A 27,549-nucleotide genomic window follows, 5' to 3' on the forward strand; every position below is an offset into this window, starting at 1 on the left:
TTCCATTGTATATATGGACCACAACTTCTTAATCCAGTCATCTGTTGAAGGGCATCTCGGCTCCTTCCACGATTTAGCTATTGTGGACAATGCTGATATGAACATTGGGGTGCATATGGCCCTTCTCTTCACTACGTCTGTATCTTTGGGGTAAACACCCAGTAGTGCAATGGCTGGATCATAGGGTAGCTCCAGGAGCTGCTTTTTAACCAAGGGATTTTAAGTTAGTTGCTTATCATGTCCAAATGTAGTCACACCTCCGAGATGCTCCATAGGGGTATGGAATACAAGAATATAAGACTACAAGTTTATTTAGTACCATACTTACCAGGCATCTCTTCACGCTTATCAGGACCATTTCTAGCTGCGAAGAGAGGCTTCATCCAGACTGACAGTCAGCATCAGCTGCATTAAGTTCTCAAAGTAATTTGCTAATTAAGAGTAGCTATAATCATGTGCATTGTTTCCATTGTTGTTATTGATTTCTTTTGTCTCTATCTCTCTGGGGTTTTTTCTGCATCAACATACCAATCAAATAAAAATTCTTCATCATAATATTGTCTATTAACTATTGAAATAATTATGTACTGTTTATTTCAGTAGTAAGTACATTTTAAAATTGAGAATTTGCCATCCCAGGAAGGTATCACCTTATTAGGATGAGAGGATGGTAAACTACTCACTTATAAAGTTTAAAATACCTTTTGTTTCTGTAAGAGCCAAAATTTAAGTTGAAACCCCAAAACAAATGCTTTTTTAAAAAAATATTTAAGAATAAACCTTAAAATCACCTAAAATAGAGTGCCTCCTGTTGCTTCAAAGACATTATGGCTAGCACGCTTTGTGTATTGTCTTTCTCTTAACCAATAATGAAGATTTTATTAATTTTCATGGCCATCTGATACATGCGAAATGTAGGGAGGAAATCTTTAAAATGCAGTAAAAAGGAACTGTTGTAGCTGGAAATAAATCCACTTAAACCCATATAAACATGGGATGAGGGATGGTACAGCTTTTAGAATCTGCTTCTCCTCCACTTCTAAGCTTGGGGAAAAAATTACTTCCTAATCAAACACCATTTCTTCCTCAACAAAAATAACCTTCTACTGATGTAAAGGACCACCTGCAAGACTTAATTCACTTGAGCAGAAGATCAGAAAAAAGCTCAAATAAAGTATCATTTTCAGCCTCAAGGACACCCCACTTAGAACCTTAAGCCTCCCTGTCCTCACCACCTTTTCGGATGCTGTACTCTGTCCAGCTGGGAGGATTGGTCACCAAAGTCACTCCTGAGGACAGAAGTGTTCTGCTTCACTGGCGGTCCTCCTAAAGTCTGAGAGTGACTTTTCCTGGGGACCACACTGCATGCTGACAGCACGTCATCTTCCTCCTTCCAGGACCCTTGCTGGTGATGAATCCTTGACTGAGAAGTTGTTGTTAAAGAGTTGTCTCACATCATTTAAAGATGGCGATTTGATGAGGCAGGTCCCTACGACTAGAGTTAAAATGAACCACTCCCATATTTTCTTACTTCAATCAAATCATACACATTTCAATTTTTAGAATCATTATGTGTGCTGATGATAAGCTCTAGCAGAGTTAAGACTGCTCGTGTCGGGGCAATTTAATAGAGAAAATAGAGATCAGGAAGGTTTCCAGGTTATGAGGGAGGATTTTCTATTGGGGTGAAAATAAACACTAAAAAGTTTCTTTCTTTGCAGTTCATGTAAAAATGTATTCTAAAAGTATTTGAGAAGAGAGGGTTGGATTGCTCACTGAAATGCCAACAGAATCCAGGTTTTTAATATTTATTTAATAAATAAATGCCATTCCCTGTGATCTAGACTGTCCGACCTAGACACGCTGTTTGTGTCTACCATTGTGTGTTAAACATCTAAGGATATAGTCTTCACGTTTGCAAAGAAATGTGTTCTCTCCAATTTTGTGTGAAGCACTGGGCCCTATCAGTCCATCTCTATTCTTCTTCCCCTCCTTTTCAGCCTAGGATACAGTGAAATATTTCCTACCACTGGGAAAACAACAGTGCGAGCAATAATCCGTCGTAACTGACAATTGGCCTTGGTGTCAGAGCTGCAATGGGAAGAGTGGTGTCATGCTGGAAACGTATGGCCCGTTTAAAGGGCTGCAGCTACTCACCTTGATTGTTGCCGGGCAGAAGTACAAGCCAGGCATGGTCAGATAATTAGATTTTGCAATAAAGCCAGGTGTCTGGTTTTTTTATTGGGAAATCTCACAATTTTAAAATGTTGATTCTATTGAAAAAAATAATACTGTGTTGGTTAATAAAGCTTACTTATAGTTCAAATTTGCCTGTGGTTGCCAATTTTCCAACTGTGCGTTGCCTATTTTACAGCAAAAAAAAGAGCAGGGGGGAGGAAAGGTGTTTATTCATCCGTTCCTTCATTTTGCAAACATTCATGGAGTATCACATCATAACTGGTGCTATGGGACTTTCGAAGATGAGTAATACAGGGTTGTTGCCCTCCAAGAACTCAGAATCTAGTGGATGCCTTGTTCTAGCCTGGAAAACAAAGCCGCACTCACAGTTCAATTATTCTCTGTATGTTTATAGGCTTCAAATCAGCACCTACAGCTCTAATCTCTCACCTGAACTTCAGTGTATCTAATTTCCTTCAAATATGATATATCAATAAAGTAGGTCTACCTGTATCAACGTCAGTACATGTTCAAAGCATAATCATGAGGGGAAAAAAGAAATAAAAAGATTGCAAAAAATATGTAGAATGATTTTATGTGAATTTTTAAGGCACGCAAAACAATAGTATATATTATATGAATATCCAATTATAGGAAAAGTATAAAAATCTCCACAGCTGAAGGATAGCAACACCCAGCTGAGGATAGTGGTTGCCTCTAGGGGATGAAAGAGGGACATGAGATGGAGATGTTGGTCTGTAGTTGTATCTGCAGCACTTTATTTCTTTAAAAATATCCGATGCAATTTCGTGAACATTTGTTGAATCTTGATGATGGGTACTCAGGAAGCCTATGTTTTCCCCGTCTTCCTGCTTACAATATTTTAAATAGATAATAAAAATAAAATAAGAATGTAAAATACCAGCACCATTAAAGTAGATTTTTTTTCTTGATTCCTAAGGGAATGCCTTTTCTAATTTTCACCATTGCTTTAGTGACACTAGCCTCCCAGACTTAAAATACTGAAAATTTCCCTCTTGTTTATCCCCAGTGGCTAACCCAATCTGTTACTTATGAAATCTACCTTCAAACCATCTCTTTCCATTTTTATTGTATCATTATGGCACAAACATCCTCCTTTAACGTCTTAACTACTTTCAGCACCTCCTGCAATGTCTGGCCATCACCACATTCCCCCTCGATTCCATCCTGTTGCCATGCTGTTAGCTCCTTCGTCACATCTTTGCCTGCTCCCATTGCTCACAAGTCACATTTAGCTTCTCTTTCTGGCAGTTGGGCACACCATAGTTTGGCCCCATCTCACTTTATAAAGCATGTCTCCCTTTCCCACAATTTCCAATTTCTCTCCTCAACCTTCCAGTGCCTTCTAGAAGGCAAGCACCTTTCCACATCCAACTTCCACAATTTTGCATATGTTTCTTCTTCACAAAATGCCCCTTCCTTTTCTACTTTTCCAAAACCTCGTCCTACAAGTATGATTCAAATTCCACCTCTTCTGTAGAACTTGACCTACATTTCTGTTGTTACTATATTTTTGACATGGATTGTATTCACTTTGGTACCGTATTACGCCTTTTGTTTGGAGGGTCATCTGAGGTGGGAGTTTTGCTTTGGTTGTTGTTTGGGTTGTTTTGATTTTCCTTCCCCCCCCCCTTTCCTCACGATCACTTCTTCTTGTCCCGAATTCTTGTAGTTGTCTTTTTCTGTCCTCCTGGGTTCAACCATTGAGAAGCAGGTTTTTATATGACTGCTAGGGATTCTTTTCCTATGACTGAGAGAGTTTAAATCTAGAGCCTAGGTCTGGTGCCTGGTAGCTCTGCTCCTTCCCTCCTCCCCAACCTCACAGCCCTGGGCAGTGGTCACAGTGTTTTCAAGCTCTGCTCATTAGCAGGGATGTCTGCCCCAGCTCACTGTCTCATGTGATGATCCTACATCCATTGACATCCTGCATCCACGGGCCTCTCGTCTCCAGTCTCTCTGATTCGATGTGTACATCAGGTCACTGCAGTCTATCCAGTCCTGAGCCCAGGAGGCCGCTCCAATTTCCACCCAATGGTGTACATTCCAGTTCAAAGTTTGGTCCACAGAGATACTTATCTTGATTTGAAGTGTGGCTATGCTCCCTTTGTTTTAAATTTACCTTTGTTTTAAATTTTCATGTGTTTGGTATGAGCAGGAGAAACAATTTTCTTGAATGGGACTTACAGCAGATCTGCCACATTACAAATAGTTTCTTCCTTTAGGTCTAGTGTGGGTCAACAATTTCTTGGGTTCAATATCCTCTCAGTGACATAAATGCTGACATGTCAAGGTGTCTAAGAAGCTGAAGAAAAGGTAATACTGGGATAAAGCTTCTAGTACGTCAGATTAATAAATGGAGGAACTGCTAACCCAGAAATGATAGATTGTTCTCTGATTCTGATTCCCAAATCAGTGTTCACATTAGGTGATACTTTTAGGAGATAGGTAGGCTAGTATACAATTGTTAAATATTCTGTGCAAATGTGGGCTGCTCACCTCACAGGGGTACCTAAAGTTTATTAAGTGCCCTGTTTTAGTAGCTTCGTGTTTGGCAAAACAGATGTTTGTAAAATTATAATAGGGAAGTAGTTAGATTGGTTACATGTTAATACTTGTGGGAAAGACATTCATGGGGCTTTTTAATTCCTTGTCAATTTGGAAACTCAGTGAAAATTGTATGTGAAAACTGAGAACCTGTGATGTAGAATCACTATCAAGGAACCAAGGATCCAGCTCATACCAAGAGTGGCAAAGCCATCACACGTTCACCAGCCACAATTCATCTGACACAATTAATTGTGAGCACAATAAAGTTTATCCCCAGAATAATCAAATTAAAACACTTCAGTGTTGGAGTTTTTTGTTTTGTTTTGTTTTGTTTAATATTCTTTGCCTCTGGAATCTTTCAAGTAAAGCAACTAGCATTTCTACCTCATAGATCAAATAAACTAGAGATGAAAAGCTTGTAGCCTGTCTTATAATCTTCATCTATGCCTTTCCGCTATTTGTGAGACAGACGTAGGCTCTAAAGAAAGTCCCAAGTAAGAGTCTCTGAAGTGGAAATCTTTCATCAGATTCTAAGAGGAAAGGCTAGACTTCACATTAGTCAAATCCGCTTTGGTCACACGAGGGAAAAGCATGTGGAGAGATAAGGACACGCATGGCGCATCAGCTTGCTAGTGGGATACTTTCCTCAGCACCCCCAGTGCAAAGGCTCCACTTGTTGACTCTACTCATTGACACCTTGACACTAATTGCCCAATGCCAACTGCTAAATCTCAAAATCATGTTTCTCTCTCCCACTATATTGGAATCTCCGTGAAGACAAAGGCGTCTCTGATACTGTTTTTCTCCATAGCCTCCACGGTAGGGCTTACATATAGGAGTAGTGGAATAAGAATTTGTTTCACCCCATTTGATTTTGTAATAAGAAATTTTTTTCATTTTTCCCAAAAGGTGGAATACTTCTTTTTCATTAAATTTAAACATAGTACCCAGAACCCCCTTTACTTCCTAGTGTTTTAATTTTTCTCACAATAATTTCCAGATGCCACCGCCTTTGCCAAGAAAACTCTTAATATACAGAGTGCGTTGTAGTAGGAAAATGGACCTGGGTGGCCTCATGTGCTCCCTTCCTGAGTCTAATATTTTTTCCTTAATAAAAACAATGTATTCAGAGGTGATGGGTGATATTCTTTAATTTAAAAAGCATGAGTAAAAACTCTCCTTTCCTCCTTTTTACATTTACATCCATAAAGATTTCCACCAAGCAAAGGAATTTTTTCTTCATTACCCAATATAGTAAAATTCCACTGAACGTGTCGCCGTGTGCCGGTGAGTGGTTACAGGCCTACAGATATAATCCTAATGTGCTTGTTTGCTGTTTTCCCCAATTAGTCATGGCGTATTAAAGTGAATAAAATCTTTTAAAGTCTTTTGGCAGCTATTTTTGCTGAAGTGCTCACATCCACATTAGAAGAACAATAATTGTGAGTATTCTGATCTGGAAATAAAGAGAAATTGAATATGTTTTGGGGGAAAAAACGCTAAATGACAGAGAGAAAAGCAGTCCCTAGAGCAGAACACAGTAACTCTTAAAGCTTAAGATTTAGGAAATAATTTAAATTTTGCTGATGCCTCTCCTCCAGCCTCAGGCTTCCTGGGCTCTACAGAAGATTCTAGGATGTGGAATGAATCAAGTATCGATCCTGCTTTAGGATAATCCTTTTATCTGTGGAATGTGAATTTAAGGAGATTAATGGATACAATGAATGAAATTCTAGGTTTCTTATTTTGGTGCTTAGTATTCCAAAGTTGCTACACCACTGCTTGACTGGGCAGGGTGGAATCCCGTAAAATCCTAAAATATATGCATCCCAATAGGAAATGAATGTTCTAGCAGGAGGACCTATCATGCGTAGGTGATATATACTAACATATACTGGGCAAGCATAATAACAACTGCAAACTACATTTACTGAACACTTTCCATGTATATTAGGCATTTTTCTAAGTGTCACCCATATTATCCCCTTACTTCAGGGCTATGAGTTGGTTATTATTACCATTTTACAGATGAGGAAGTTTAGGGACAGAGAAGTTAGGTAGTTTGCCCAAAGTTTTGCCGCTAGATGTGAAACTGGTCAGTGTGGTACCAGAGCCAGACGTCTGACCACTGCTCTGCATTACCTTTCTGCGTTTACAGTAAGTATTTATTCCTTATGTGTGTGTATAGGGGTTGCTAGTTGGGATTGTAAAAGAATGTGACACAATGCTGCAATAAACTGTTAATCTAAAATATTACATACCCCAGGGATCCTGGGTGGCTTAGTCGGTTAAGGGTCTGACTCTTGATTTCAGCTCAGGTCATGATCTCAGGGTCATGAGATCGAGCCCTGCATTGCGCTCCATGCTCAGCAGGGAGTCTGCTTGAGATTCTCTCTCTCTCTTTCTCGCTCTGCCTCTCCCCCCTCTTGTAAATAAATAAATCTCTAAAAAAATAAATAAAATAATATATTACACACCCCAAACTACAGAACACAAGGGTAGCACCAGTTTATGCATTGCCCATGGCGGACCAGGCACCAAATTACTTAGCAGATAAACCTCAAAGAGAGGATTTTTGATCTGTAACGTCTTATGTGTTTCAAACACTGGCTTCTTCTCTAATTCTTTCTCATTAAGAATCAGCCTGTGGTTAAAAATCTGAATAGTTAATAATAGTGACCATATGTGTAAGCTATCCTTCAAAGAAGGTATTACAGGTACAAGGTATTGTCACAGTGTCTGGCAATGAAGGTAATGTGTGAAGTATTCCCATTAGGCCCTTCGTACTGAGAAACTTCAAGTTCCATTGCAGTGACTATATTCTACTAAAATTCAAATTCTGAAGCATAACGTGTTTACAGCTTGATCTTCGAGGGCTCAAAACTTTATCAGAATCAGACTGACCACAGAGAAGATAATCTCTCTTTAGTAAAATACATTTTGCTTACTAAATTTCTTGGACAAAGCCCATAAGATTAAGGACTATTTCTGCCCTGATGCTTCTTGTCTCCCTCAAGCATCCTGAGATACAGCTGGCGTAGATGGACTCTGGCTAGTAAGGTACCTCATGGGCCAGACGACCCAAGTAGACTTTCAGAAGCATTAGTTCTTAATGACTTAAGCTGGGGTACAGATTTCTGCTTGCTGTACAGGCGGTGTGGGATACTCTCACTTGGATTTGGAGTTAACCACCAGGTGCAGAGGGAAGGAGTGGCCAGGAACATCTGTGCTTATTTTACTTAGCTGTTCTTGGGAGAAGAGAGGCAGATGGTGGACATGGGATGTGGTGGAAAGAATATGAGCTTTGAAGTTTTAAGTCTCAGATCTATTACTCACTGGATCTACTCCCTGAGAGCACTCTAAAAGCTCTCTGTGACTCGGTTTTCCTTTTCTGTAAAGTAGATATTATACGTGGCCCACTTTGGCTGTCAGAAGATAGTATTTCCACCCTCTTCTCTCACTACCTGACAACCCAAGAAAATCAGATCTATTCCTCCATCTATACATGCATGTGGGGTTTTTTCTCTTTCACCGTCTTTGTTCCTTTTTCCTGGAATGTCTATTTTCCTCATTTCCATGTGTCTGACTCCTACCTCTTATTGCAAGTCCTAGTTTAAATATTCTGTCTAAAATGAAACTTTCCGCAATTCCATCAAACAGAAGTAATTTCTCTCTTCTCTGTGTTCCAGCCACCCTTGGGGGTGCTCGACGGCACTAGCGTGCCCTTTCTTGGGTTGCACGCATTTATATGCTGCTTTTATCTTTCCTACTGGACTATAAGCTTCTTGTGACGGAAATAAAGTCTAGTCCGTCACCGTATCCCTGTGCAGTGCTTAGCATGGTTCCTTGTGTATTGGCAGTCAATAACTGTGTGTTTAATTGAATTGAATGAGAGACGGAAACTTAACTTTGTGCAAATCTCCGAACCTTTCTCCCTGCCCAGGATTGAGGGACTCTGCTTCTTTGACTGAGTCTGATATAACCTGAAGTGATAAGGAAGACAGAGCTAGGGGCACCTGGGTGGCACAGCGGTTAAGCGTCTGCCTTTGGCTCAGGGCGTGATCCCGGCGTTATGGGATCGAGCCCCACATCAGGCTCCTCCGCTATGAGCCTGCCTCTTCCTCTCCCATTCCCCCTGCTTGTGTTCCCTCTCTCGCTGGCTGTCTCTATCTCTGTCAAATAAATAAATAAAATCTTAAAAAAAAAAAAAAGACAGAGCTAATGCTTTTTTCTAGTCCTACTTAAACTCTTCTATATTCTTCAGGAGTCTGTTGCCTCTTGGTAGATGGATGTACTCCAAGGTTTTATAGATTGAATACATTTTTAAAATACTATCAGAGAGCATGAAGCTGGACCAACTTCAAACATGAAATTGCCAGAGGAAATATCCAGACAATCTGCATTTTATTTGATTTATAGTTAGGAAATTATTGATTTTTTTTTCTTCTCTTAGTTATTGCATATGGTCATCTTGCTGTGAAACTACCGGAGTATTCATGTATTTCTTTGCTTAGCCCCTATGAGTAAAAAAGAGGTGAAAAACCAAGAGAATGAATTTGCACATTGCCCTGTGTATGATAAAATGGAAGCCACAAAATAAACTTAAGTTTATAAATAGTGTTCACTTACCAGGACTATCAACATGCCTTAATACATTGATTTTTCCCTCTCTGTATTGTTCTAGAAATATGCAATTATCAAGTTTCCTTTACAGTGTTGTTCATGTAATTAGGTGATAGAGAAAACACCTTTAAATTTCCAGTTAAAACTGGACTTGGAGCTGTCGATGCACATAGGATAGGCTGGTGCTGAAGATTTGCTGTAAATGAACCTCAAAAATATTGCCACGGGGGGGGGGGGGCGCCTGGGTGGCACAGCGGTTAAGTGTCTGCCTTCGGCTCAGGGCGTGATCCCGGCGATCTGGGATCGAGCCCCACATCAGGCTCCCCTGCTATGAGCCTGCTTCTTCCTCTCCCACTCCCCCTGCTTGTGTTCCCTCTCTCGCTGGCTGTCTCTATCTCTGTCGAATAAATAAATAAAATCTTAAAAAAAAAAAAATGGCCACGGTGGGTGATCATCTCCCCAACTCCCTCATCAGCTTCTTGCTCTCTGTGCATTCAACCCTTCTCTCATTAAATCCTTGACTTAATACATTATCTTATTCACCTGTTTTGTTTCTTCTCAGCAGCTACTAATAAACCCACAGGACTTGATCTTTCTGAACATTTTCACGACTGCAGGAATCACACTGAAATGCTTTATAGCAAAAGGAACATTTTGACTGAAATTCAATTCAACACACATTTATCGAGCAACTGCCACAGGCTGGAAAGCCTGGGATACCCATCCATTCCTTATTTTGTTTGCGCTTAGAGAGGGAATAAGACACACACCCAGCTATCATGTATGTCAAACTGTGATTAGTATGAATAGGGTGAGGCAAAGCACCAGGGATGAGGAAAGGAAAAACATGAACACTTACTGCGTACCATGTCTTCTCAGGGATGATAGTCAACACATTTAATAATCTGCATGGCCAGGCACTGGCCAGACAGAAGGGACATCAGCCATAGCTGGAGCAGAGTCCTAAAGAGCCAGACGGTACCCCTTAGTTTGTTGGATTATGGGAAGGTCTGAGGGCTTCTGGGTGAAGTAGATCAGGGCTGCGGTAGCAAGAAGGCGCTGGTAGAGGAGGTGTGGGTGGGTGGGTGGTGATGGGGGGATTCATCTAAAGGGCAGCAGCTTTTACCAGCTGTTTGGAAAGTATTTCAATATTTTACCCCTGATGTGACCATTCTGGTACAAAGCAGCAGAAGATCAAATGCAGCCACTCTATGAGCTAATTATTATTAAGCAGAATTTAAAAATGAAGAAATCACGTTCTAGGGAGAGGATAGAGGCACAGAGCTATTAAAAGATAGAACTGAGTTGAACCTACTTCTTCCTTAGTTCTACAGCCCATTGTCTGTTTTAGTAACTAAATCATATTGACAAATCTAGAGAAGGAGGAAGAGGAAGATGACCTTGGTCATGATTTACAGAGAAAGTGCCTTTTGAGCCGAGCCTTTAAAATATCAAAAGATATTTTCTCGTCATATTTCCAAGAGTATGTGATGCCAGGTTAGCTTGTTTCATTCCCGGTAAGAATCTCCTTAGTGTTCTTTTCCTAGTTAACCTTCTTTCCCTTCCTTTCTTTCCACATCTATCACTTCCTTTAGATAAAAAGTCTTAATCTAGGGTTCAGATGTGGGGGGACCATGAATGAGCCTCCAGAATCTTAGAACCCATTGTATTTGTGTCTGCTATTGTGCATTTTTGTGGGAAGATGATCCATAGTTTTCTTCCAGTTCTGAGGCCTCTGTGTAACTTCATTACATTAGAGGAAACTAAATAATATTCCACAGATGGATATTTTAGGCATTATGATGTCATGTAATGTAACATTCTGAAAATACAACATATCCACTTGAATTTCAAAGGACTGAAAAGTGAGTACTCTCTCTTTGGCATTACTTATATATTGTTATCAAATAAATGGCATTTCCCCTTGCATGTACCAGTGAATGCTCTTAAACGTTTTAGAGAAATGAGACACCATGGAACTCAGGCACCCAACCTTGGCAGACACTTCTGTCATGTTACCTGTGGCTGACGTTTAGAGATCACAGGTCACGCTGGCAGTTCCAGCACACATGAGACAGTGGGGCTGGTGGTGTAGTGCAGTGGTTAAGTTCAAGCTCAGATCCAACCACTGGAGTTCAACCTTGGCTATTACTTCCCTACTCTATACCTTCACACAAGTTACTTAATCTCCATGTGCCACTATATTCTTATCTTAAAAATGAGAGTACTGATAGCACCTATTTTTTATAGTTGCTATGGAGAGGAAGAGGTTGATATGAGGTGGGACTACAAAGGTTCATGGAAGTTGAACTCTTGCACCAAGGCCGGAGTGCCAGAAGATGAGAGGACCCAATGCCCCCTACTAAATCTACTCCTTTTAGCACTCACTTCATCCTGCTTCCTAGTCTCTGTCATCATTCTTGTGCCAGGGTCCTCTATTCCTGTTTTCTTGCCTTCATGCATGGCTTCCCCTGTCTCATCAATGGAGTGGGAACAGGTGTAGGGAATAAAAACTATAACATGATTTTGGAGGCTTGTCCTGTTTTAATGTAGCAAATAAAAATATCTCAAGACTCCCTGATAACTAATCCAATCCAGTAAAACTAAAACCAAAGGAAAGTAATACCTCTATTTTATGCTTTACCTGGCAAGGCTCATATTCTAGTTCCCTAATATGTTTCTCAAGTACAGCTTATACTTCTGGCCATGTCAATAAAACTGTTAATCAATGAACATGGCTTGAGAGCTCACTATACATAGAGCATAAAAGGGGATAAAAAGCAATTGCATGTGTAAAAAAATAAATACACATGATACAAAGACTAGCACGGATTCTGTATCGCCACCCATTCCTATTTAACTGAAAGCTTGTCTACCTTTTTCTGTGTTTAGAGTTTTTTGAAAGATGAATGGACATTGCAGCCCAGTTTGAGAAAGCCATGGCAAAGTCAGTTAAGAAACACCACGTTAGCACTTCCGAACCTTCTCTTCCAGCAACTTTAGTCTTCAACGGCATCACCTTTAATATTGATGGTTCCATCCAATATAAAGAAAAGCCATATTTCTCTGCCTCCGAAGCCCTAGATGCTTACATTGATGATTTTTATTTAAGCTGTAAGCTGCCTGATATTAATGATACAAAGGTTAACCTGGATCAGAGCCCTCTCGAATTTCTTGCTAAACTAAACAGTGGTAAGCTTTCATTATTCTCTGAGTTCAATTTTCAATTATCTATAGAAAGCTGATGCTTTGAGAAGATCTGTGATCTAAAAGATTATGTCTTGGAAAATAATTATCTTTCAATTTGTGAATCTTTTTATAAGATTGTTATATAATTTTAAGGTTCCAAAACTTTTTCAGCAATGGATCCCTTTGAATTGAGAGTTAATTACAGAACACATGCCCCCAGCCTTGATTTCTGAGTGGAAAAACTCTGGCCTTGGCTATAAAGCCTTGGACTGTATGACTAAAAGTGTTACAAAGTCCCTTAAATTCTCCAAAATGAGAATAACAGTAGTAACACCTCACAGGGTTATTGTGGGAACTAAATGTACGTGAAATGCTCTGTAAATCGTCATGACTGTAGGGTCCTCGGGTTCTCTCTGTAGCGAAATGAACACTATAATGCAGGTAGGGGACTTGAGGTCTGGCTCCCATTCTGCTAATGAGTTGAGATACGAGAAGAGTCACTCACTCTCCCTGGGCTTTAGTTTCTTTCTCAGTAAGATCAGGAGACTGAAATTTATGAGCTCCATAATTTTAAAATTCTATATTATATAGATTACAGAAAAATAAAATTGTTCAACTCCAGTATTTCTCATTTAAAAAGTCTTATTTGTAGAACTTGAAGAAAAATTCCACCATGAAAGCAAAACCAGGTATGAATCTGCATTTGTGACTGATTGACCATGAAACCCTTAGGGATATCACCTCCTCTGATAGTAACTTCTCGTATCTGTATAAGTAGGAATAATAATATTAACCCTAATAGTAAGACTGCCTTTTCCTTCACTAAACGTGGAAAGCTATACATTACAAAAGTAAGGTGGCATGTATGGTTATTGATTTTGAATTATTATAAAAACAACATTCACCATATTAATGCATGCTGTGCTTTCATAGGCAAGGTGAGAGTACATTAATCAGCTTTTTATTGTTTCATAAGTGAAAAAACAGTGGCGTGAGAATTCATGCAAACGTGACATAGCCCTATACAAGAGAAAATGATGATTCTTTTTTTTTAAGTATTTTTATGTATTTATTTTTGCGAGAGAGAGAAAGAGCATGAGCAGGGGGGAGGAACAGAGGGAGAGGGAGAAGCAGATTCCCCACTGAGCAGGGAGCCCAGTGCAGAAATCGATCCCAGGACCCTGGGATCATGACCTGAGCCGAAGGCAGATGCTTAACTGACTGAGCCACCTAGGGACCCGAAAACTATGATTCTTTAACCTAAGTTGTATTATAGAATATTTGACACCGTTTGATTAATGGGCAAACATGAAAGTGGGGGATTGATGGGGCGCCTGGGTGGCTCAGTTGTTAAGCGTCTGCCTTCGGCCAATGGCGTGATCCCAGGGTCCTGGGATCGAGCCCCACATCAGGCTCCTCTGCTGGAAGCCTGCTTCTTCCTCTCCCGCTCCCCCTGCTTGTGTTCCCTCTCTCGCTGGCTGTCTCTATCTCTGTCAAATAAATAAATAAAATCTTAAAAAAAAAAAAAAAAAGAAAATGGGGGATTGAATGCGAAAGTGTGGTTCAAGTGTCTAGATTATCTATGTGATCGAAGTGCAAAATATATTGTTATTTAACACCAAGAACCTCACAAGATACATCCCACGAGAGAGAGATGGCCCATACTGGCTTTTCTGACAAGGATTTTCATCCTTTTTTTTTTTAAGGTTCGGTGTAAGAAGTCTTTCTGGGTCTGTTTTTCTCCTTGGATCTAGAGAAGAGATTGGCATTTGTTAATGACTTGGAATGTGATACAGGCACTTGCTCTTTCCGCATCCTCTTGAGTTATTAACTCCACCATCAGTCGTATTCTTGACTCTTCTTTATAAAGGGAAATAGAGGGTTGTTTTTTTCTGATTATAAAAGTAGTTATGGCAATAAAATTTCAGAAAACACATGAGAAAACAGAGATCAATTATAATCTCAATGGAGAAAACTGTCAATAGTTTTATATAAACTTCCCCCTTTTTTCCAATGCAAATGCCTATGATAGATTGTACTGTCCATTCTGTTCCATAATCTTATTTATTCACTTATCAATAAGTTGCAAATATCTTTTCATGTCATTAAAATAGTTCTGTATCTGGGGCGCCTGGGTGGCACAGCAGTTAAGCATCTGGCTTCGGCTCAGGGCATGATCCCAGCGTTCTGGGATCGAGCCCCGCATCAGGCTCCTCTGCTATGAGCCTGCTTCTTCCTCTCCCACTCCCCCTGCTTGTGTTCCCTCTCTCGCTGGCTGTCTCTCTCTCTGTCAAATAAATAAATAAATCTTTAAAAAAATAATAAAATAAAATAGCTCTGTATCTTTACATTAAATGGCTCCACAGTACTTCATTGTCTCTGTCAGGACATTTTAGTTGTCACTAATATCTATTCAAAATGTTGCAGTTGCCACCATTGTACAGACTAGTTTTGGTAGCTCTCCAGTTATTTCCTTAGGATAAATTTCTAGGGATAGAGTTTCTGGATCAAACAACATGCACATTTTTAAGGGTTTGATTTATATTATTAAATTGTCTTCCAGAATGGACATACCAATTTTATATTCTCTCCAAGCGAGTGGGAGTGCCCTTAGTCTCCTATAATCGCATTGTCCAGGAATATTATCTTTTTACATCCTTGCCAATCTGCTGGGTAAAAATCGGTATCTGTGTTTACTGAACATTTGCTTTCCTCCTTTTGTGACCTGCCTAGCACTGGTTTTTACCTGTTTTTATTTTGTACATTTAAATCTTTACTTCCTCTAGAATTTATTTTGTTGTTAGGTATGGTTAAAGCTTAATTAGTTTTTAAAACAATTCCACTTGCCACTTTATCATGACCTAAATTCCCATATATTTCCTGAGTCTTTGTTCCAATCACCTGTCTGTACCATTTCTGCACTAGTATCACTCTATGTCAATGACAGTAGTTTTACAGTGAATTTAATGTCTTGGCTAGGACAGAGGATGGAGAGCTTACAGGGAGTCACATCTCTTCTCATTCATTTACTCTTCCAAATGGACTCTAAAATTATTCTAAACAATCTACAAATGTTGGTCTTTGGATTACTTAGATTAAATTTCTAACTGCCCTCCTGGGCGCTGCATGGTTCCCTCCAGCCTGTCCTCCACCCTGCAGCCAGAGGGATCTTTATGAAGATCCCCTCTGTCATTCTGTGCTGCAGGTGCTGTAATCGCCCCCCCCAGCCTAAAAATAAGGCTTAAACTCCCCAATATGTTCTCAAGGCTAGTGGTGATCTGACTCCTACTTAACAGCCTAGCCTCAGTTTCTCTTCTCTGCTGCTGCTATGCACGTGCACACACGTGTGCCCTCCCAGCGGGGTCCTTGTTCCGGTTGTCCGGAGCTGCTTCTATCCCATGGACTCTACGTGTGGCCTCTCTACTTTTCATATGTTGTTCCCTCGATCTGGAGTTCTCTCTTCCCCATCCGCCTTTTTTCTGGTAAACTCATCCTTTGGCCTCGATTTAGATGTCCCTTCCCTCCCTCTTCAAACAAAGTTCAGTTTAGTTGCTCCCGTTGTGCTTTCCCCTTGCTCCTGTAAAGTCCCCCAGCATGCCATTTAACATTGTATTGTAAGAACCCGTTCGCCAGTTTGTTCTCTCACTGGATTGGCAGGGCCATCTAGGTCTATGTCTTATTTACCATTGTAATTACCCTTGTAGCTTGGCACTGAGGGTCACAGTCCATTCTTATTGAAGAATGAAGCAGCGAAGGAAGCATTCCTGCTGTGGTCCTATTGTGTACGTCTATGACTCTTTTTGTTTTCCTTCTAGTCTGTTCCTTCAGTTGACAGCATGGCTGTTATGGAACCTATTGCCCTTCTCTGCATCTTTTTCATTGTTAATCTAGCTTATGATTCTGTGCTCAGAGACAGTGGTGATCCTTATTTCCCTTTCTCACTGGACCAACACGAATGTGTTCTATACGATGCCCATGTTGATAACACCAACAACCTCACAAGATACATCCCAAGAGAGAGATGGCCCGTACTGTCAACGCTCTTGGGGATCCTTTCCCTTCTTTACAAAATTCTCAGCTGATGATTTCTTTGGGTCAGCTTCGCAGAGACCCACGCCCAGTGCTTCTTCACTTGATTGGACTCCTTTAGGCTCATGGCTCAGACTCACCCCAGATGCTACACCGTTTTTGCAGAGCCCGCAGCAGCCGTTGCCCTGGAGCAGTGATGTCACCTGCACAGAGCTTCGCACTCACCACAGGTGGCTGCCTGTGTCTGTTTCTGCGAGTTCTGAGAGGCACCAGCGCTGCCTCATTACTCTGATTTCTGCAGAGCCTGGCGTGGTTGAAGGAACGGAGCTAGACTGACAAATAACCCTGAAGAATGACCACCTCGATGTCAGATAAAGCTGTACTTATCTAAGACAAGGGGGGAAATGTGAGTCTACCTACTGTGTGTTCTTACACTTGGCCTCTTCTGGCCGATCTTAGGCCTTGAGCTCAAATTCGGAAGATCCTCTAAAAAAGTTATTGACACGCTTCGATTGGATTTTTTTTTTTTTTCACTAACTCACTGTAATGTTCTTCGGTTCTTGTTCTGTAAGGAACTTCTCCCTCCACTGGGATTTACAAACTATTTCCAGGCACTATTTTGTCTGTTTTTGCCTTGAAATTCAAGTGATTTGTCTTGCCATGGAAAATGTGCTTTGGGAGAACCAGAGAGGAGATTCTCTTGAAAGATTGTGGCAAAACCCCGTATGGCTTTAACTTGACACATTAATCTCTTGAATACTCCTCTTTTCGTTTTTATGCTCATATGTGGAGAAAATGGTCCGGCAATGCCGTAACAGCCTATTTTGTGGATGAGAGAGTTGTTCTTCTTTCACAATAATGAAAAATCATAACTATTGATTTGAAGGTGGACTGATCTGGAAACCGAAGTAGAGTTTCAATGGACCTGAGAAAGAAAGAATTCATATTTATACCACTGCCCAAAGGAACTTTGAGAGACATTATCTGAGACTTCGATACTGCCTTGGTACCTTTGGGACATTTTGCCATTTTTTCTATTTGTAGTTTTTCAGGTAGAGAAACAAGAAATCTGTTTTAAAGTCATCTTATTATTCTAAGGGTGATAAATTTATTTTTCGATCTACGCTTGTCTGGCGTTCAATTAATGAACAACATGCAATTATCTAGTGCCAAATATGTGCTAAGTAACGTGCTTGTAATTAGGAGTAGAGAATCACCCACAGTCTCAGTTCTGAATAACCATGGTCCCTACTTTCCACGACCTCATAGTTTGCCAATAAATGTAACACCCACATTTGTAGTACCGTGTGATGCAGTAATTGGTCAGATGGGAATATGCATGAAGGTTGGGAGCAAAAGGATGTGCATTTAAAGCAGATTGGAGGATTGGAAAAGGCTCCCAGAGAAAATGACCCTTCAATTAAATTTTGAGGGCTAAGGTAGAAGATAGCAGACCAAAAGGAAAAAGAAGGAGAGCATTCTAGAGGCAGGCATGGCTATGTGGAAAGGCACATCATGCATTCAAGAGGTTACCGGTAGCTCAGGATGGATAGAAAGAAGAACATCGTTTTAATTCTATTTCCTTCAAGTTTGTCTCACCTTCAGTTTTAATTCTAGTAGTATGACTGTATAGTAGTATAACTCATCCAGCTGCTTATATGTGTCATGAGAAAACAGATTTTACTCCTTCTCACGTGTGGCACTTTTTAATAGAAAAACAGCAATGAGGATATTTGATGCAGATGTTTTCTACAACTTGTACCCCTGAAATTTTTTATTTTCATATTAGAAAATGCAAATTTTGTAAATGCAATAAGAGTTTGATCACAGTTCCAGTGGACATTTTATTCTGGATTATTTATGTCTTTTCTACGGTTCTTTCTAACTCCTAGAACATTTAATCTCTTCACAGCCTACCTGCCTGGAAGAGTCATTTTCCACTTACTATCCAGTCCCTGTGGGTCCCCCTCAATGTGATCTCCACTCCTACTACTATGCTGTGACTGGTCCCTTGACACTGGTGTTCTAGCCCACCGGTCTACCGTGTACATTGTGCTATTTCACTAGCACCATTCCCTGATCCTGAGATACCCTCGCTCTCCAGCACACATACCTTCTTCATATCTGACTCCTGCTCACCCTTCAAAACCCACCTCTCTGCCGGAAGATCTTCCTCATCCTTTTCTGCCCGGATGCCTTGCCTCTGTGTTCCTGCCCCCACCCCATGGCACCTAAGTATGCTTAATAGTAATAAGCTGTGCTCTTAGTGTAGCATAATACTAATACCTAACATTTATTAGTATGTGTATATGTATATTTGCTGCTAATAGTAATGCCTATATTTATTAAGCTCTTGTTATCTGTCAGGAACCATTAAATGCTTTATATGCATCATATTATTTAACTCTCAAAACCGTACTATGAGATGATATCCTCATTTTTCAACAATACTGAGACACAGAGAGGTTATATAAGATGCCCAAGGACACAGAGCTGCAAGTGTTGCCTCTGGATGTATACGCAGGCACTCTCATTCCAAAGCTCCCACCCTGCGCCAACACTGCACCACGTACACTTTACGTGTGCCATAAACAAAACCACAGGATATAAGGCTGAGACAAAAAAGAAAAAAGAGAAAAAGAAATCCTAAGGCTCATGTTAGACATGATGATCTGAATTTTAAAGAAGGACCAAAATTGACAAACTTGGTTCCATATTTTATTTCCATGATTCCTCTTAGTAACTAACTAATGAGCAGAAATATGACCAAAAAGATAGGAAAAGCCCTTAAACAGGAGCGAGAAGAGACGAGTCTGGCTGAATACTTCTTGACTTGCTATTTTTGCTGCCATTTTTTTTTTTTTGCTAATTGTTTTTTGTTATAGTTGACACACAATGTCATATTGGTTTCATGTACACAACGTAATGATCCTGCAATTCTGTACATTACACAGTGCGATGAGTCCAGTTGCCATCTGACACCCTACAAAGTTATTACAATCTTATTGACTATATTCCCTATGCTGTACGTTTCATCCTGTGACTTATTTATAACTGGAAGTTTGTACCTCTTAATCCCCTCCGCCTATTTGCTGTCATTTTAAAAAACTATTTTTAAGGCAGTCATAAAGAAATAGTACAGTGGCCAAAGTACTGTCCTTTGAGTAAGAACTAGGTCTGAATTCCAACACTCTCACTTACCGGCGCTGTAACCCTGGTCAAATTCTTTAATCTCTCTCTCTCTGTCTCTCTCTTCATATATAAAATGGGAAAAGTAATTCCTATCTAGGATGATACATTGAGGATTAAATAAAATGGTCAATGAGAATGCACCTGAAACAGTTTATGTGTCACATGTCTGTGCCCCCAGAATAATTTATTTACCCTGGCAGGATAAAATGTAAAATATAGCATTTCTTAGTGGTTTCAACATTCTTCTTTGAACTCTTTGCCCTCATTCTTCTCATTCTAACACCTCGCTCCTACCTCCAGCCATAACCAAAACAAAAACGGAACACCATATGCTTTCACATGGACAATGACATTCTCACTCTGAAGGGAGAAAGCTGCTTCTGATGATTGTGTGTATAAACCTCAGGGCATATCTCTAAGTGGCCCTTGGACTTTACATAGCTGATGTGGAGTCTTGGCTGACAACATACAGAGGATTTTTTTACCATTCACAGTGCACTTGGTAGATTGTGCAGCGCTTCTGGTAAAATTGTGACTTATGTTGCCAACTCTTTAAGGCAGTTCAAGTAATTTATTAAATCAGAATTTTGCTTGCTTTGTTATCTGTCCCAGTTATGCCCTGAAAGCTGAAGTTTTATATGCTATTTATTTATGACCTTCCATTTCTCTCTCCTGCATTATCATATGATAGACACTTGTGCTGGGAAGTTGTATAATGGGCCTAAGCAGGACCAGGAGGGCTGTGAGATCAGTGGAGGATTCCATAGTCTTCATGGGAAATTTGGTCCCAGGATGCTCAGTTTTTTAATGGGCAAAATGAAAAGTTGAGATCTTTAAACTGAATACAGTTACTTTCTTTAACTCTTTATCGTCTTTTGTTAATTGGGGGGGAGGGGAGCATAAGAACCTAACAAGGGAAGAGATAAAATTATTATCAAAAATTTTGGACCAACATGAATCAAATGTAGTTAAGCTGTATGCCTTTGGTATTGCATATTGTCATTAATTTCATTTATTTATTATTTATTTATTTGGGAGAGAGAGACTGCACGAGCAGGGGGAGGCACAGAGGAAGAGGGACAAGCAGATTCCCTGCTCCGTGGGGAGCCCAGACCGGGGCGATCCAAGACCCTGAGATCATGACCTGAGCCAAAGTCAGATGCTTAACCTTCTGAGCCACCTAGATGCCCCTCATTTATTTAATTGTTAATAAATATTCTATATATGTAAAATAAGAGTATGCAGAATGGATATACATGTTTGAAAGAATAGTAAGACATGCCTAGGGGCGCCTGGGTGGCACAGCGGTTAAGCGTCTGCCTTCGGCTAAGGGCGTGATCCTGGTGTTCTGGGATCGAGTCCCACATCAGGCTTCTCTGCTGGGAGCCTGCTTCTTCCTCTCCCACTCCCCCTGCTTGTGTTCCCTCTCTCGCTGGCTGTCTCTATCTCTGTCGAATAAATAAATAAGATCTTTAAAAAAAAAAAAAAAAAGACATGCCTACCACCCCGCTGAAAATACAGAATATTGATGACCATGTGAAGCCCCTGTACTCCCCTTAAGGATGTCATTGTTCTTTATCTCCCCAAAGTAATACCATCCTGTATTTTCAATTTATTATTCCGCTATTTTTCCTTATAGTGTCTATCCTCCTCTCAGTGTCTATGTCGGCCGCGTGCAGATTTTGCTAATTCAAAAGCTGTGCCAGTTAACTTCCGGGTACTTAATCTGCTGTTGCGCATGTGCTCGAGCTCCCCTGCAGTGCACCGCGCGCCCTGGCGTCGCCGGAAGGGAGTCCGCAGCTCCCCGGGTTGGCGAGACCAGACCAGACCAGACCATCCCCACACACACTCGTGTCAGCAGCACGTGAGCTCCCATTTCTCCACTACCACTTACGCTGCTTGGGCTTCCGTACCGTAGACTGGGTGACTTAAACCACAGACATTTATTTTCTCACTGTTCTGGAGACTGTAGAGTCCAAGACCAGGGTTCCGTTTCTGGCGAGAGTTCTTTTCCTGGCTTGTAGTTGGCTGCCTTCCGGCTGTGTCCGCGTGGAGAGGGGGAGGGAGCAAGCTCTCCGGTATCTCTTCCTTTTTACAAGGGCGTAAGTTTGATAGGGTCAGGACTCCATCCTTACAACCTCATTTAATTTCAATCAACTCCTGAAAGGCCTTGTCTCTCATACAATCACAAGGTTGGGGGGAGGCTCAGAGCTTCAGTATATGAATTGTGTGGGGACACAATTCAGTCCATCATAATTATAAATACTTGATATTGTCAGAAGTTTGGGGTTTTTCTGTTTTGTTTTGTGTTTTGTTAATTAGTGGGTATGAGTTATATCTCATTATGGCTTCTTTCTTTTTCTATTGTGATAAACCATATCTAACATAAAACTTACTATTTTAACCATTTTCAGTGTATGGTTTAGTGATAGTAAGTACGTTCTTACTGTTGTGCAACCATCACCCTAATCTATTCCCAGAACTTTTTCATCTTCTCAAAATGAAACGTCATACCCATTCAGCAATCCTCTTCATCCTTAACTTCCTGCCAGCCCCTGGCAAGCACCATGGTACTTTCTGTCTATGAATCTGATTACTCTTTGTACCTCATATAAGTGAAACCATACAGTATTTGTCTTTTCATGCCTGGCTTATTTCACCTATCATAAATGCCTTTCAGTTTCATCCATGTGATAGCATCTGTCAGAATTTCCTTCCTTTTAAAGTCTGAATAATATCCCATCGTAAGTATTCCATCTGTAAACAGAACACATTGTATTTACCCACTCATTTGTTGATGGACACTTGGTTGCTGTCACCTTTTGGAGATTGTGAATTATGCTGCAATGAACATGGATTTACAAACAAGTGTACAAATATCGGTGTACAGTTTGAGTCTTGGCTTTCAATTCTTTTGAGTATATATCACTGTGGGGTTTTTTTTACTTTTTTTTTCTTTTTTTTTTATCACTGTGGTTTTTAATTTTTATTTCCCTGATTATTAGGAGAGGCCGAATATCGATCTTATTTTTATTGATCATTATTGGCCATTATTAGCCATTTTGTTTGCTTTTCTTTAAAATATACATTCATATCTGTTATCATTTTTTTATCTAATATGTAATTTGGATTTATATTCCTTTTTGGTTTTTAGGACTTATTTGTGTATTCTGGATACTAATCTTTTATTGCTTGTATGTGCGGCAGTTTTCTTCTCTTGATATGTGACTCTTATTTACAATTTCTTTATGGTGGGTTTTGAATAGGAAATCCCTAATTTTAATGTAGCAGGATTTATTATTTTCTCCTTTCATGACTTCTTATTTAAGAAGTCTTCTACCCTGAGGACATTAAGATATTTAATTTTTAAACTTCTAGTTAAAGCAAACATGGATATTTTAGGAAATAAAATGTAAACGATGGGGGGATGTTTAATGTTAAATGTGAAACTTCGTTTATGAAGTATTCATTGAGTCCTACTCTGTGACACACCCTTAGAGGCCACAGATTCTTTGCCCTCATGGAGGAAGACAATAGCCAAATGAATATACAACACATGCCAGGTTGTCATAAATGCGATGAAGAAAGACTGAAAGAAATTACTGTCATTAGGACCAGAGTATCCTCCCACCCATGTGAGCTATGTGAAAAGCACAAGGAGAAGGTACAATCGTGGCCCATACACAGGGCTTCTAGTCCTGGTTCTTTTACTCTGTAAACTGGGTGCGACTTATTTGTCAATTAAATGTGCAGATCAAATCAGATAACCTGTATGAATCCTTTCACCTTGAAAAATTCACTAGGATTCTAAAAGGTTTTTGCTTTATTAAACCTCTTTGGGAAAAACTGTTTAAAAGCAAATATGATAAGTTTAAGTTTTTCTAAACCTGAAAGAGTGTAGTTCACTTCCAATCCTGATTCTTAACTCTATGTCCCAGGCAGAGTAATTTTTCATCATTTCCAATAAAACCAATATGAGATTCCAGCTGAAGCACTGTAAATGGAGAACCATTTGTAAAGGGATTTCCTTATAATTAAGACGACTCTGCAGAGAAAGCTGTAAGAGCAAGTCTTCCATGATCGGCTACAAAAAGTAAAGCACTAAAATTGCTAAGTAATACTATAGATTTCAAAATTTATATGTATCTTTGGAGCTAGTCTCATAAAAGGAATGATTATTTAACAGTTTAAATTCTCGAAAATGGTTTTCATAGTGAAAAAAAAGTAACACATACTGCTATACTTTTTTATCTGTGGACATTAAAATGTAAATTTCTCTTTGGAGCTTGTGGAAAATCTTTTCATGGAATGAATGCTAAATTAAGTGTGACAGGTGATTGTGATTAATCACTTCTTATTACCAGGAATGGAAGAAATGAAGCCTTTGTTGCCTCATGAAATATAACACAATGCAAAAGGAAAGTGCAGAAATGGACCATTTTTGAAGGAAAACATAAACCATTTTACACCTCTTTGAAAAACTGAATGAAAGCATATGAATCTGATGCATGTGAATCTTCCCATTTATCTGAGGGTTACCCTGGACTCTGATCTCTTGAACTTGAAGGTTCAGAGTTCCTTCCAGATCATACTCTCAAGTGTGCTTATAGTATGTTATTTGACTGCCATTGGCAACTTCAGTTTAAGACTTTGCTAGTAAGGATGGATGAAGCCAAAGACTGCTTAGGGTGTGGCCAGACACCACATAGCACAGTGGGCAATAGCACGGCCTTAGAACTTAACTTCCTCATTCAGATTCTAGTTCTGTCACTTATAGCTAAGAAAACTTGGGCAAGTTATTTAACTTCAGGTAATTAATACTCTTCAGTAAAATGGGGATAGTGGTAATTTAATCCATGTCTTTACTGATTAAAATCTGTGGTCATCTTTAGTTATTCAAAAGTTATAAAACACCCATTTCCCTCTTTTTCCACTTTCCCTTTGTGATTTTTGAAATTTGAGATGAAGTCTTCACTTATATAGAGTCATCTTAAAAATTAGGACATTCCGGGGCGCCTGGCTCATTCAACTGGTAAAGCATGCGACTCTTGATGTCAGAGTCATGAGTTCAAGCTGCATGTTGGGCATAGAGCTTACTTAAAAAAAAATTACAGACATTCTTGTATCTGCTATACAAACAGGTAGATTTCTTATCCTACCCTTTACTGTCCCTTGAACAAGTCACTTACCCACCCTGAGTTTTACCTTTCTTATTTGTTAAATGGAATTAATACCAGTTCATAAGGATTATAGGCTTCCCATAGACTCTGAGTATTACACTTGATCAATACATAATGATTCAGAGCAGGAATATGCAGTTTTATCGTAAACAATGGTTTTAAACCTTGGATTCAAGTATGGGTTTCTAGGATTCTGGAAATAATATACATTTGTGGTTGTGTATTTGCCTTTTGGGACCAGCCCTTGACACACATTCAGTGGTAATACATGTTCATTCCATTTTTGCTGTAGTTCTGTCACCTTAAGACACTTTGTGATGATCTTCTGCTTAGATAGAAATTTTTGTATCACCGATTCACACGGTGGGACCACTATTCTATAATTTGTCACCAGTCTCCCATAATAATGACAAGGATAGTTTCATTCGCCCTTTTCCCTTTGTTCCATAGAAAGTCAGATGGCTACAGTGGATGGCATTATATTAAGACAAAGAGTAAAATCTTCTTCCTAATGCTTACTGAATAGAGAAAGATAATAACGAAAACAGTGATACACTACACAGGTCTTTAGCATTGCTGTTATAGTGATGAAAATAAAGGTTGAGTTAAAGTACTGTTTATTTTTCTTGTAAGTTTCCCTGTTCTATTTGAATAGCACATTTAATATTCCTTTTACCCAAACAGTAAACAAAGCCAATGAAGGAATACTTATTAAGCACCTAGAATGTACAAGATACTGTGTGGGGAACACAAATGAATAAAAAATAGCCCCAGCTCCAGTGATTTTCCTGTCAAGTCCATGACCAAGGAAATATCGTTTTTCCAATTATCTTACTATCACTACAGTAATAGGAGATTTTACTTTCCTCATCTGCTATTCCCAATTATTGTAATAAATGCAGCCAACACAGGTGGAAGTTTGGTTTAGCAGGATTGTTTTCTGGCCTTTTTTCTCTATAGGGCAATCCCAATGAAATCCTAAGGATAGACATTTCTCCTTCAATAGCGACTTTAATCTGTTGGAGAACATCTTTTACTGCACTAAAAGTGGATGAGATGCGGAAGCAGATGTTGCTCTGTGATTCATAAAAGCAGATATTGCTCTGTGACCCATTCAAAAAGTCTCTGCTCCCTGCCCTCATGGGCTTTGTAGTCCCGTGAAAGAACAATTAAATCTTGAATATATAGTCTGAAAAGATGCAGGAAGGCATCCTCTATTTTAAGATGCTTTCAACTAATTGCTCTAAGCCTTACTTTTCTCATCTGTCAGATGAGATCCATTCTTTCACTCAAAAATATCTTTTTTGCACAAGTTGAGCTCTGAAGTCCACATTTTTCTGCCTCACCAGAGTTTAAGCACCTTGAGGGCAGAGAGCAGAAGAAAACATATCCAGGGAGACTCTGAGCTGGTATTTGAAGATAACGATTCTGGAATTTTTTACATCATCTTCAGAACCTAGCAAAAAGGGCCTTGTACATTGTAGTTGCCGAACACAAAAGCAGAAAGGTGCCTGAAAGCCCCAAAGCCATGACCTGTATTTGACAGAGTGACTACCAGTGCCTTGAGATTTTTCAGGGGGAGAAATCCATTTTTTAAAGTCAAAATTAAGCTTGTATTATTTGAAACTAGGATCTTGAAGTGTTCTTTCTATAAAGAATGTCAACAGGGAAATATAAAAGATGAATGGTTTAGCATGGTTTCAAATGAAGGTTCTGTGTATATTTAAATAATTCACTGCCTCACGGAGAAGGTAAACATATCCGGATGAAAATAGGTCCAGTGTGCAATTATAACATGCTTTTAAGGCTGGTGTCCTTTATGAATGAATTGCCTTTTATTTTTATAGCGTATTTTAGTAATTGTTTCAGAGTCAGTTTAATAATTAACTTAGTCCTTTTCCAAATGTTTTTACATTGTAGCTCTTCCAGAAATTGACTTTTATATAAAAATCACATCTGAATGTTCACTTGAGTTGAAGCTCTAAAGCAAATATTATGACTCAAGATTATAATTAGAGGGTTTAGAACTACCAGTCATTGAAGACGCAGCTCAGTAGAATCCAAGTTTATTGTTACTAGGTAGCAGTTAAGAAGTATAAGAATCTGTGTTATCATTTATTTCAGGGATATTTTGATGATGCCACTCTGATCACTCTGTGACATGCTGGTCATCATGCATGTTAAGCTTCCTGCCATTTGTGTCATTGAAGCTTGTCAGTTCTATGTGCTGAGAATTTTATGAAGCATTGCTGCATCTAGAGCCATACATTTTGTACAACTTTTCAACCTCCAAAGAATTTCTAATAAAACAAATGGCTTCATATGGGATATTTTCATTTTGGAATGGCGCCTCCTCCATGAGACCAAAATACAGCCATGCAGCCAACAACTTTTGTTTCTAGGAAATGGTAAATGAGTAGAAAGAGTTTAATTTTGCATGCAAATATACATACTGGCAATAAAGGATAAGTTACTTGAATACTATATTCTGTTTCAGGGAGTAGATTTAACATTTCTTTAAAAGACTGTGTTCAGCAAATGATTGTTGAGTCCCTACTACTTGAGAGTC

At 39.5% G+C, this 27,549-nt stretch overlaps 1 protein-coding gene across 4 annotated transcripts in view; it reads left to right on the forward strand.

Moving 5' to 3' along the window:
- The window catches only part of GRIP1 (glutamate receptor interacting protein 1), a 650,209-nt gene that overhangs the window by 412,604 nt on the left and 210,056 nt on the right, over positions 1 to 27,549 (forward strand). The window contains exon 1 of one of the 4 annotated variants that reach the window (XM_087868997.1): positions 11,469 to 12,582. The exons of 2 other annotated variants lie outside the window; for them this stretch is intronic. In XM_087868997.1, coding sequence (XP_087725123.1) covers positions 12,300 to 12,582 — 283 coding nt within the window. In that variant the 5' untranslated portion in view covers positions 11,469 to 12,299. Of the gene's footprint in view, positions 1 to 11,468; positions 12,583 to 27,549 lie in introns of those variants that run through there. One more of the 4 variants, XM_087868998.1, reaches the window with a different exon arrangement.

The sequence above is a fragment of the Ursus americanus genome, chromosome 17, assembly GCF_024610735.1.
Source record: "Ursus americanus isolate L20-20 chromosome 17, mUrsAme1.1.p, whole genome shotgun sequence".
NCBI lineage: Eukaryota > Metazoa > Chordata > Mammalia > Carnivora > Ursidae > Ursus > Ursus americanus.